We start from the raw sequence: 12,075 nt of genomic DNA on the forward strand, positions 1-12,075 counted from the left end.
TATACAATCACTGTACATTTATATACACACCAACAAAGGCACAAGGGAGACTTCTACTACAATTATTTCCATGATGGTCTTCTTTGACAATAATACATCCAAGTTGTCCTCTATTCAACCTTCCAGAGATTCAATCACATCTGGAGATACGTTATTCCTACTGTCCAGTTCTGAAATCTTTTAGAGCACGGGTCTCCAACCTCGGCAACTTTTAAGACTTATGGACTCCCAACTCCCAGAATTCCTCAGCCAGCTTTGAATCAAGGTTGGAGATCCTTGTTCTAGAGCACTGTTCCTCGGCCTTGGCCATCTTGGGATGTATAGACTTCAACTCCCAGAATTCTCTGCTGGTTGGGGAATTCTGGGAGTTGAAGTCCACAAGTCTTAAAGTTGCCAAGGTTGGAGATCCCTGTTCTAGAGCACTGTTCCTCAGCCTTGGCCATCTTGGGATGTATAGACTTCAACTCCCAGCATTCTCTGCTGGTTGGGGGATTCTGGGAGTTGAAGTCCATACATCTTTAAGGGGGCCAAGGGGGGTAGAAACACTGTTCTGGGGTAATTCTCTTCCGCAGATCCTCATGACAAATCTGGAAGGTCCATTCTTCCATCTTTATTTTATGGGTGCTTAATAAAATACTTTGGCCCACCGCAAATCAGGATTTCTACGTGCAGATCTTTATTTCCCTTGCCCGAGTTTCCCAACACTGATCTTCACCCTTGTCCCTTCAGAAATCGTAGCAATTTTCTCACTTCCCAGGTAAATTTGACTGACGTTCTACCTCCTTTCATTCTACCTGTGCCCAAGTGATTAGAAGACGCCTCTCAGAGGAAGGACGGCAGATACAACACAAGCCTCCTTCAACAAACCAACCCACTTTCCAAATATTGCTCGGGTGTGACGAAGAGGACAAGAAAGTTCTCGTGGTCAATCATCATCTCCTTCGGTCTCCTATCGGAACTCAAGCTCAAAATTCTTGAGATCAACAACGGAGTCAGTCTTTGCAGCAGGAACCTCTCCTGAATCTGCTCCTCACCGTTCCCCACGAGGGCAAATGCGTTCTTGGTGACCTCTCCTTTTCCACCCAGGGGACTTTGCAACGACACCACCAATCCACTCGGGGCACCCTTTCCTCCCCAAAGAACCTTCACGCTACTGATCAACCAGGTCCTATTTTCAGAAGGACCCATCAGAGGAAGCCAAGGACTGGTTGAGTCCAGAAACTCGACGCCGATGGATTTTTGCCGAGTCAGCAAGGAGAGCATCCTTTTTGTGAAGCAGAGAAGGGTCCAGCTTGTATCTCCTGGGCCAATCCCAACCAGGATCCAAGGTTCCTCCAGATGAGACTTCCCCGACGGGTGGCAAACGTATCGCTGGATTGTTCTCCAGGTTGATTCTGGTTGGTTTGGGAAAAAGAGATGAAGAGATTGGAAATCTTCCTCGGGCAGACGAACAGTATTGGGACTCGAGGCCAAAGGAAAGTGGACAGTCTCATGACAAAGTAGGACCATTGACACAGAGACAAAGACGAGAGCCAGGAAGGCTGCCAGAAAGATGGAAGGGAGGCAATCAGATTCCTGAGGCTGCCAAGATGGACTTTCCGAACATCCAGACTTCTCATCTGCCTGGTCCTCAGCGTCCTTCCTCACTCCACAACAAAGTTCTGGCAAGTTCCCGTTGTCCGTGCGACTTTCATCGTCCTTTCGTCTTTCCTGCATCTCTCCGTCTTTTAGCACAGAGGAAGGAAAACGACAACAATACAACAATCGTGAGTTTAAAAATTTTTTAAAAAGCAGGATGAGATGCTTCAAATGCTTGCATTCTTGTTGTGGCCCGCCAGCGGATCTGGCAGCAGATTCAGACAGTGGGGAGGTTGGGGAAGGAACCTGGACCAGTCCTGGAGTCTGGGGAAGGCTCTGATGAGGGCTCTGCGTCGGAGGCAGAGAGGGAGCCAGGGCCATCTGACAGTTATCAGCTGCCTTCGGAGTCAGACATCAGTGGGGCAGAAGAACAGCTGCAGCCTGTCCCCAGTGTGCGCATGCGCAGAGCTGCCAGATGAAGGGAACAGCTAAAGAACAAGGGTCGACTCAGGAGTAAAGCCACAGGTGGACGATGAATGGCCCCTCCCAGAGGGAATAAAGAGGAGCAAAAGGGGAGTGGAGTTTGCAGGAGACAATTAGTTCACTTAATTGGTTGCTTGGCAGCTCCCCAAGCCAGATAAGGTCTGTCACTGTAAATTCACCCTGGAAAGACTTTTCTGGATGTGAATGAGTAGAATTCACATTAACTTAATAAAAAGGGTTTTTTGTCGGGACAAGGAGTCTGTTTCATGCTCTTGGGAAGGCTAGGTCAGAACAATTCTGAATCAGGAGGCAGGATCTCCCTGCTGATTACTCCCTGCCAAACTCTTTCCTAAAGCTCCTTGCTAGTAAATAACTAAACCTTCAAGGAACGGGCTCGTCTAGAATTGTTCCCTATTAAAATAGCTTTCTGGTTGCAAGATGCAATTACATACTTTATGGAAAAAATTAAAAGTTTGGGCATGTGCATATCCAGCTGCTCTCAACGGATGGGAAAACCAAAAATAATTCGGTGAAGTTTATATGTGTCTTTCAACTTCAAGGCCTCTTGTAGCAGGGAATTCCATAACCGAGTATTAGGATTGGAAAAAAAAAAAACCATTATTATTAACCAAGAAATTGCTAAGTGACAACAGCTACTTACTGTCCGCCGAGCAACCCAACATTTCCTGAGTCGGCCTCTGTTTACAGAGTTCTGCTGATCATCTGACTCCTATTAAACCAAGGAGAGAAAATAAGAAGCATATTCCTGTCGCGTTTTGTTAAAGCCAAAGAACGAATCTTCGAAACTTAAATCAACATTTTCCTAAGCAGAAGCCCACTGCAATTATTTTTTTATTTTATGAAGGATCCCTGGAACTTTCTGAGCTTGGGTGTTTTTCTTGCAGGCGTTTTATTACGCTCGCACTGATGGCGTTACCAAGTTTGGTAATGAAACGTTGCAAGAAAACCAAGAACTCCTCAATTTCAACTCCGACCTACAAATCTTCTCCTTTATTGGATATTTCATTTATTTTTATTTTAAAAGCCACCCACACTGGCTTGCCAGGAAGGCCAGTTTTGCAAAATTTTTGCTAACAACAGCCCTTCTGCCATCCTCCGCTCTTTTTCCAACTTTTCAGGAGTTAAAAGCACTATTATTTTTCCCGATTGACCTCTTCCACTCCTCCGGTTTAATGGAAGGAAAAGAAAGGAAACGATGAGATGACATTTCAAGAATTCATTGGAAGCTCACAAACGTTTAACGACACCCTGTTAAAGAGTTGTTTATGAAATAAAGCCCTTTTTGAATGCTTTTCATTTGTGACATTTGGGTATGTATATTCTGCAAGTAGACAATTAGCACCTCTGGGAAAGGATCTTCACTTGTAGCAGCCTTCAGAGTTTCTGTGCTATTTTTCTCTTGCAGGGATTGACTTTCTTGATTTCATGATGGATTTTTTTTTTTAAATGCCTACATGAATAAATGTTATTTTGCTGGGGGAATTTCAACATACTATAATCACCGTCCCCGATAAGAGAAAAACCACCACATCTCCGAAAACATTCTCCTTTAAGAGGCCAAGGGTTGAAAAATAACTTCGAAATAGCTCGAAGTAGAAGAACTGGAAAATTGACTCGGATGTTCAACTTTGCTCCAGCTCGCTTCCTGCTTTTCGCTTTCGTTGAAAAATATATATATATATTTTAAATATTGTATGAATTTTTCGATAAACACAAAAGCAAAAACACACCTACAAAAATACCCCCCCCCCAAAAAAAGGAATACAAAGATATAAAAAAATAAAGAACATTTTTTTATGCGGAACTGTGTCCATTTACAAAACTTATCCCTATAAAGTACTTATGCTCTCCATATTTTACTTCATCAAATTTTGTTGTGTCTGAGCCCGTTTCGCCTTTCTCTTTTTAATCTCCCTCTCCCTCCCTATTTCCCCGCTCTCTCTCCCCCCTCCCTCCCTCTTTCCCCCCTCTTTCTCTCTCCCTCTCTCCTTCCCTCTCTTCCCTCCCTCTCTCTCCCTTTCCCCCTCTCTCCTTCCCTCCCTTTCTCTCTCCCTCCCTCTCTCTTCCTCCCTCCCATTCCCACTTTCTCCCTCTCCCTCCCTCCCTATTTCCCCGCTTTCCCTCCCTCCCTCCCTCTCTCTCCTTCCCTCCATTTTTTAAAAAAAATTTGATTTATATGCCGCCCTTCTCCGGAGACTCAGGGTGGCTTACAATGTGCTCAGCAATAGCCTTCATCCTTTTGTATATTTATACAAAGTCAGCTTATTGCCCCCACAAACTGGGTCCTCAATTTACCTACCTTAGAAAGGATGGAAGGCTGAGTCGACCTTGAGCCTTGGCGAGATTCGAACCCTGCAGTAATTGCAGGCAGCTGGTCTTAATAACCAGCTTAATAACAGGGTGCCTTAGACCACTGTACTACCAAGGCATTTAAAGGCATAAACTACTGTGCATTGTGAAGTTTTCACTCAGGTCCTCTTGTGAAGATGAAATAGATAGGCATAGCTGAAAGCCACAGTTTACTGCATTGAGAAGTCTTCACTCAGGTCCACTTCTCTTCCCCCCCATATTCCTCCCACTCTCTCTTTCCCTCCCATCCTCCCCTCTCTCCAAGCTATAAATTACTTTCCAACATTAAGTCTTCACTCAGGTCCTCGCAGATTACATAAATACACTCAGCTATAAGCTACGTTACTGTACATTATTAAGTCTTCACTCGGGTTAATTTTTACACACACACAACATTTAAACTCTACAAAAACACAAAGAAACACAAACACACAAAGACAAAACGGACAGACACACACACACAGTCATGTCTTTATTTTGGTCCTCTGTCTCACACACACACACACCCCCCTCTTACATTTAAAGATATAAATGACCAGTATTTATTTCCTATTTAATTTTACCTCAGTTCCTCATACATCGATTAAGTAGATATCGATATAAGTTATCATCTCCATTTCAAGATAGGCTACTGTGGACCCTAAAGTCTTCACTCAGGTCCTCACATTAAATAGGCATAACTATAAGCCACAGTAGGGTGCATTGTGAAGTCTTCACTCTGGTCCATCTCTCTCTCTCCCTCTCTCTCCCTCTCCCTTCCCCCCCCTCTCTCTTTCTCCCTCTCCCTCTCTCTCTCTCTCCCTCTCTTTCCCCCTTTCCCTCTCTCTCTTTCTCTCCATCTCCCCCCCTCCCTCTTTCTCCCTCTCTCTCTCTCCCCCTCTCCCTCCCTCTCTCTTTCTCTCCATCTCCCCCTCTCCCTCCCTCCCTCCCTCTTTCTCTCTCCCTCTTTCTCTCTCTCTCTTTCTCCATTTCTCCCTCCCTCCCCTTATGCATAGAAAGTTCTACTGAAGACTTAAAGTTTTCACTCAGGTCCTCATTTACAGATTAAATAAATAGGCATAGCTATGAACCACAGTACGTGAAGTCTTCACTCTGGTCTCTCCCTCCCTCCCTCCCTCTCTCCCTCTCTCTCTCTCTCCCCCCCCCTTCCCTCCCTCCATAAACCCAACTACTTCTTCATGTGAGGATCTGAGGGAGAAGAAGAAAACCTGTCAATCACCCACGGACCCTTTAAAAAAAAAAAACACCATTGAAACTGCCTAAGGTTTTACTAGGTTTTTAACTGCTACGAATGGGATTTTATTGGGCAGCCTATCCCTGAATCCTCCCTGGAGTAAGGGAGGTGGGGGGGGGGAAAAAAACAGCATAAGCACCAAATAAAATAAACCCATCCGCCCATATCAATCCTCAAAGGGTGGGACTACCTCAATCTTCCTTGCAGCTGCTCTCCAGAGGCGTTAAGGACAATGGAGGAGGAAAGTTAAAACTCCAGGGTTTTTCTTCCAAGCAGCAAATCTTCCAATTGCAAGTTGCTTGCTCTGTTGTTTTTTTTAAAAAAAATTGTTTGAAAGTTCAGGCTTGTCTCGGCAAACTCTTCCTGGCAAGCTCCCATGGACTTCTCACCTGTATCTAGGTAAAATGTTCTTGTGGTTGTGCAACTGACAACTTTTTCTCCTTCTGTACTGCAAGGGTAGCTAGTTTGGTCTACGCGCTCCAGAGGTTAAGGCATTAGCCTTTTAGAAAGAAGGAAGGGTGGAAATTCTAGCCCGGCCTCAGTTACGAAAGCCAGCTGGCCAGTCACACACATACACACGCACACTCCGCCAAACTCAACCTCGCAGGGTTGTTGTGGGGAAATATCGCAATGAAAGTCAGTTTGGTTTGGTAATTAAGGGACAGGAGGACTCTTGAATCTCTGGACCATGAATCCTAGTCCCATCTTAGCCACGAAAGCTGGCTGGGTGACTTAGCTCTAATCGCCGGGAGAGGGGGAGTTCTAGTTCCGTCTTAGCCATGAAAGCCAGCTGGGTGACTTTGCCCCAATCGCCGGGAGAGGGGGAGTTCTAGTTCCGTCTTAGGCATGAAAGCCGGCTGGGTGACTTTGCGCCAATCGCCGGGAGAGGGTGAGTTCTAGTTCCGTCTTAGCCATGAAAGCCAGTTGGGTGACTTTGCACCAATCACTAGGAGAGGGTGAGTTCTAGTTCCGTTTTAGGCATGAAAGCCGGCTGGGTGACTTTGCGCCAATCGCCGGGAGAGGGTGAGTTCTAGTTCCGTCTTAGCCATGAAAGCCAGTTGGGTGACTTTGCACCAATCACTAGGAGAGGGTGAGTTCTAGTTCCGTTTTAGGCATGAAAGCCGGCTGGGTGACTTTGCGCCAATCGCCGGGAGAGGGGGAGTTCTAGTTCCGTCTTAGCCATGAAAGCCAGTTGGGTGACTTTGCACCAATCACTAGGAGAGGGTGAGTTCTAGTTCCATTTTAGGCATGAAAGCCGGCTGGGTGACTTTGCGCCAATCACCAGGAGAGGGGGAGTTCTAGTTCCGTTTTAGGCATGAAAGCCGGCTGGGTGACTTTGCGCCAATCGCCGGGAGAGTATTTGCCGGTTCTCCGACCTGCTCAAAATTTCTGCTACTGGTTCTCCAGAACCTGCTGGATTTCACCCCTGTCCTTGGTGCTCTCTGAGCTTTCTTGGTTTTCTTGCAGACGGTTCGTCACCCAAACTAGGTTACATCATCAGTGTTTCATCACCCAAGCTAGGGAACATCACTGATGATGTTACCTAGTGTAGGTAATAAAACGTCTGCAAGAAAAACAAGAAAAAAAAAAAGAGAGAGAGAGAGAGCCTTGGTGGCACAGCAGACTAAAGTGCTGTTAAGTAGCACCAGCTGCCTGCAATTACTTCAAGTTCAAATCTCACCAGGCTCAAGGTTGACTCAGCCTTCCATCCTTCCGAGGTAGGTAAAATGAGGACCCGGTTTGTGGGGGCAATAAGCTGACTTTGTATAAAAAAAGAACACCGCTTGGGGGGGGGCGAAAGCCCTACTAAGCAGGTATATACAAAAGTATGAAGGCTATTGCTTAACGCATTGTAAGCCGCCCTGAGTCTCCGGAGAAGGGCGGCATAGAAATCGAACCAATAAATAAATAAATAAATAAAACAAGCAAACTCAAGACAGCACCAAGGATCCCTCATAGGTATATAAATTGGAAATTAAATTAAATTAAATTTTCATGGTTAGCAGTTGAAGGTTTTATAAGGCAAGCTGGATTGAAGCCTGGAAATTCCCAAGGGTGTGGGAAATAAAACCTGAGGCTCTGAATTTGCTTCTTGGCGGAGAACATGCTCTCTAATTAATGGAGGGGGAATTCTACAGCAAGAAGGATATTTTTCAATATTTTTTTTTTTTAAAAAAGCGCAAAATGGAAAAGGAGAGGATTCCTGCATGTTTAATAACTTTAAACCTCATCAGTTAACAGCTTAATTGAACCATATCGATTAAATTTAATACAGGAATGATAAAATATTTTTTTTTAAAAATTATGCGGGGCAAGGATCAAGAAACACGGGTGTACTTTTCGGGATGAGGAGATTCACCCACAACTGAGAAAAGAGCTTTGTAGGAGCCACAAAAAGATTTTTTTAAAAAAAAGAGCAGGCAACGTTTTTAATCCTTTAAAAAAAAAAAAATCAGCACACTTCTAGAAATCTCCCTCCGTTCAGTTTGTCAAACTTGAACTATCTTTCTCCAGAGCAGGGGTGAAATTCAACATTTTTCCCTACCGGTTCTTGGCGGGCGTGACAGGGGAAGGATACTGCAAAATCCGCATTCCCTCTCCACTCCTGGGGGAAGGATATTGCAAAATCTCCATTCCCACCCCACTCTGGGGCCAGCCGGTATTTGCCGGTTCTCCGAACTACTCAAAATTTCCGCTACCGGTTCGCCAGAACCTGCTGGATTTCATCCTTGCTCCAGAGGCAGCCGAGTTTATTTGGATCAGGTGAATAGAAAAATCTACGAAGACCAGGAAAGGTTCAAAACAGGACCCATTTCTCAAGAGGTTTTATTTATAGTCCGCTTGACTACAAGACTCTTGTTTGGGAAATGTCAGCCTAGATGAGTTTATACTGGAGTTTCCCCAATTTCTAGAACGACTTTAAATACCAGAAGCTTGCGACACATAAACCACACCATCACCCACAGCAGATGGCTTGGTTAAATGTTGGTCATCAGAACCCCAGTGATGCTACTCCGAAGGAGGGGGAGAAGGGTAAAGGGAGGGGGGTTGGGGAGAGAGCACTGGACCTGAGTGAAGACTTCTCAATGCATAGTACTGTGGCCTATGTCTACGCCTATCTATTTAAGCTGTATATGAGGACCTGACTGAAGACTTCATGCTGCACAGTAATTTATATCTTTAAATGGGAGGGGGGAGAGAGAGAGAGAGAGAGAGAGAGAGAGGGTGGGAGAGAAGTGGACCTGAGTGAAGACTTCTCAATGCATAGTACTGTGGCCTATATCTGTGCCTATCTATTGAAGCTATAGATGAGGACCTGACTGAAGACTTCATGCTGCACAGTAATTTATATCTTTAAATGGGAGGGGGGAGAGAGAGAGAGAGAGAGAGAGAGAGAGGGTGGGAGAGAAGTGGACCTGAGTGAAGACTTCTCAATGCATAGTACTGTGGCCTATATCTACGCCTATCTATTGAAGCTATAGATGAGGACCTGACTGAAGACTTCATGATGCACAGTAATTTATATCTTTAAATGGGAGGGGGGAGAGAGAGAGAGAGAGAGAGAGAGAGAGGGTGGGAGAGAAGTGGACCTGAGTGAAGACTTCTCAATGCATAGTACTGTGGCCTATATCTGTGCCTATCTATTGAAGCTATAGATGAGGACCTGACTGAAGACTTCATGCTGCACAGTAATTTATATCTTTAAATGGGAGGGGGGAGAGAGAGAGAGAGAGGGAGGGAGAGGGAGGGTGGGGGGGAGAGAAGTGGACCAGAGTGAAGACTTCTCAATGCATAGTACTGTGGCCTGTATCTATGCCTATCTATTGAAGCTATAGATGAGGACCTGACTGAAGACTTCATGCTGCACAGTAATTTATATCTTTAAATGGGAGGGAGGGAAGGAGAAGAGAAGTGGACCTGAGTGAAGACTTCACAGTGCAGGCTTATAGCTGTGCCTGTCTACGTAAGCTGTAAGAGAGGACCTGAGTGAAGACTTCACTCCGCAGCAGGACTTTCTGTGTACTGTATGTATAAAGGAGGGAAACACACGGAGAGAAAAACAGAGACAAATGGCTGCTCAGTCTCTTCTGAAAAGCCTCCAGTGATGAAACAAGCACAACTTCTGGTGGCAAGTCGTTCCACTGGTTAATTGTTCTGACAGGAAATTTCTCCTTAGTTCTAGGTTGCTTCTCTCCTTGGTGAGTTTCCATCCTTTGCTTCTTGTCCTGCCCTCAGGGGCTTTGGAGAATAGCTTGACTGCCTCTTCTTTGGGGCAGCCCCTGAGATACTGGAACATACTTCTATCACGTCTCCCCTGGTCCTTCTTTTCATTAAACTAGACATACCCAGTTCCTGCAATCGTATGTTTCAGCCCCTTAATAAGCAATGTTAGTAGGTTCTTGCTTTGGGGATTTTCCCCACATGGGGCAAAGGGGGACACCCCCCCCTACACACACACATTCAACAGTTGGACTATCCATGTTGAAGAATAACCACAGGAGAAGGCTGGGAAGGTTCTCCCAGTTATTTTGGCTGGCCATGATCAGAAAAAGGAGTGGGGGGGAATAGAGGGAGTCCTCTTCTTACCAAGGAAGAAAGGTTGAGGTGGATTTAGCAGAGGAAATGGGGTAGACCGAAATAATATATACTCTCTCTCTCTCCCCCTCCTCTTCCTCTCTCCCTCCCTCTCCCTCCTTCCCTTCCTCCCTCTCCCTCCGTCCCTCTCTCTCCGTCCCTCCCTCTCTTTCCCTCTTTCTTTCTCTCTCCCTCTCTCTCCCCCTTCCTGTCTCCCTCTTTCCCTCCCTCTCCCTCCCTCTTTCTCTCCCTCTCCTTCTCTCTCCCTCCCTCTCTCTCTCCCTTTCCCTCCCTTTCTCTCTCCTTCTCTCTCCCTCCCTCCCTTTCTCTCCCTTTCTCTCTCCCCCCTCTCTCTCCCCCTCCCTCTCTCCCTCCCTCTCTCGTCACCCTCTGTTATCTTGCTCCACAGCCGGTTTCTTCACCCACTTCTTCACTTCCTCTTCTCCAACCCGTGATTTTTTTCCCCCAAATTGCACATCTTGGTCTTCTTTCCTTTCGTTTTCTCTCTTCCTTCCTTCCTTGCTTGTTCAGCTCCAAAAGCTCCCTTGGCTGCCCGTCGGAGGCTCTCTCCTCTGCCTGTGCGTGGCTCTCTGACTCCCCATCTTCTCCCTGCTTTTCTCTTCTCCTCTCAGGGAGCATCCCACACCTTCAGCCACCCTGGAGGCCAACGTCACTGAGCCGCTGCTGGCCCACGAGCCCTTGGAAGATTACGGGTCGTTGAGAGAGAAGGACCCTCGACAGGTGGAAAAGGAATATTACAGGTACTGTTTCCATTTCTCTTGAACTCCCGTGAATCCCTCCATGCCCATTGGATTCTGCCAATCGAGAACAGGTTGTTTTGACATGCTGCCTTCACTTTCGCTCAAGGTTCTAGTCCTCATCATCAGTAGAAAAAAAGCTACACCCACTCTCCTCGATCTGGCTGCTCTTCCTCTGTTCTTTCCCCCCTTTCGCAGTTTGATAACACAAACGGGTTGATGCTTTTCTCCCAACTTGTTGTTACGTATTAGGAAATCAATGGGATTTGATTCAATTAAACATATGGGAGACCAGCCGTGGATTATGGGCTGTAGGAAGACTAACTAGGGAGTAAAAAAAAAAAAAAAAAAAGGCAATCAATGATAAATGGATAAATGGATTGGCAACCCCTTCTATACCTTGTCAGGAAAAACTACATCTTCAAAAGTGGATCTCGGTTCCAAGGGGACCTTTTAAATTTACTATTTTCTCAGTTCCGTCTCAGATGTAGAGCTGACTTTCTCAACTTCCCTTCTTCTCTCCCGACCACACAGTTACTGGCACATATTTTTTTTTTAAACATCCTTTCAACTTCAGCTTTCCTGCAGCCTGTCTTGAGTCAGCTTTTGCAGAAGGAAAAGGAATCGGCAGATCCGCTGGTTTGCTCTTGTACGGCAGAATATTTGAGGGGCTTGCCACAAAGAAGACGGGGTGGATGGTTGGAGCACCTGGAGAGCAGGAGAAGAAGCAATGGATGGAAACTCATCAAGGAGAGAGTTATAAAATGATTTGAGATTCCTGAAAGAGCGCAGAGAAGAGCAACAAAGATGATTAGGGGACTGGAGGCTAAAACATATGAAGAATGGTTGCAGGGATGTCTAGTAGTCTTAACAAAGAGAAGGACCAGGGGGGAGACATGATAGCAGTCTTCCAATATCTCAGGGGTTGCCCCAAAGAAGTGGGAGTCAAGCTATTCTCCAAAGCACCTTGAGGGCAGGACAAGAAGCAACGGGTGGAAACTCATCAAGGAGAGAAGCAACTTAGAACTAAGGAGGAATTTCCTAACAGTGAGAACAATGAATCAGTGGAACAACTTG

The 12,075-nt window shown here is 45.8% G+C and overlaps 2 protein-coding genes across 5 annotated transcripts in view; one reads left to right on the plus strand and one right to left on the minus strand.

Annotated features, from left to right (window-relative positions):
- Positions 1-653: 653 nt before the first annotated feature.
- LOC117656261 (uncharacterized) lies at positions 654-5,939 on the minus strand. 4 transcript variants are annotated; one of them, XM_034404383.3, is made up of 3 exons: positions 5,856-5,939; positions 2,723-2,791; positions 654-1,724 (listed from the first exon to the last, which is right to left on the minus strand). In XM_034404383.3, exons 2-3 carry the CDS (start codon positions 2,742-2,744, stop codon positions 859-861), a joined length of 888 nt encoding a protein of 295 aa, XP_034260274.2. In that variant the 5' UTR covers positions 2,745-2,791; positions 5,856-5,939; the 3' UTR covers positions 654-858. The 4 variants fall into 4 exon arrangements, with proteins under 4 accessions (XP_034260274.2, XP_034260276.2, XP_087736116.1 ...); XM_034404385.3 differs by lacking the exon at positions 5,856-5,939 and adding an exon at positions 4,995-5,086; XM_087879990.1 differs by lacking the exon at positions 5,856-5,939 and adding an exon at positions 4,382-4,559.
- The window catches only part of SLC2A6 (solute carrier family 2 member 6), a 15,637-nt gene continuing 9,402 nt past the window's right edge, over positions 5,841-12,075 (plus strand). The window contains exons 1-2 of the mRNA XM_087879983.1: positions 5,841-6,064; positions 10,873-11,001. Coding sequence (XP_087736109.1) covers positions 6,042-6,064; positions 10,873-11,001 — 152 coding nt within the window. The 5' untranslated portion in view covers positions 5,841-6,041. The remainder of the gene's footprint in view (positions 6,065-10,872; positions 11,002-12,075) is intronic.

The sequence above is a fragment of the Pantherophis guttatus genome, chromosome 16, assembly GCF_059756535.1.
Source record: "Pantherophis guttatus breed Tessera chromosome 16, ASM5975653v1, whole genome shotgun sequence".
NCBI classification, from domain to species: Eukaryota; Metazoa; Chordata; class Lepidosauria; order Squamata; family Colubridae; genus Pantherophis; species Pantherophis guttatus.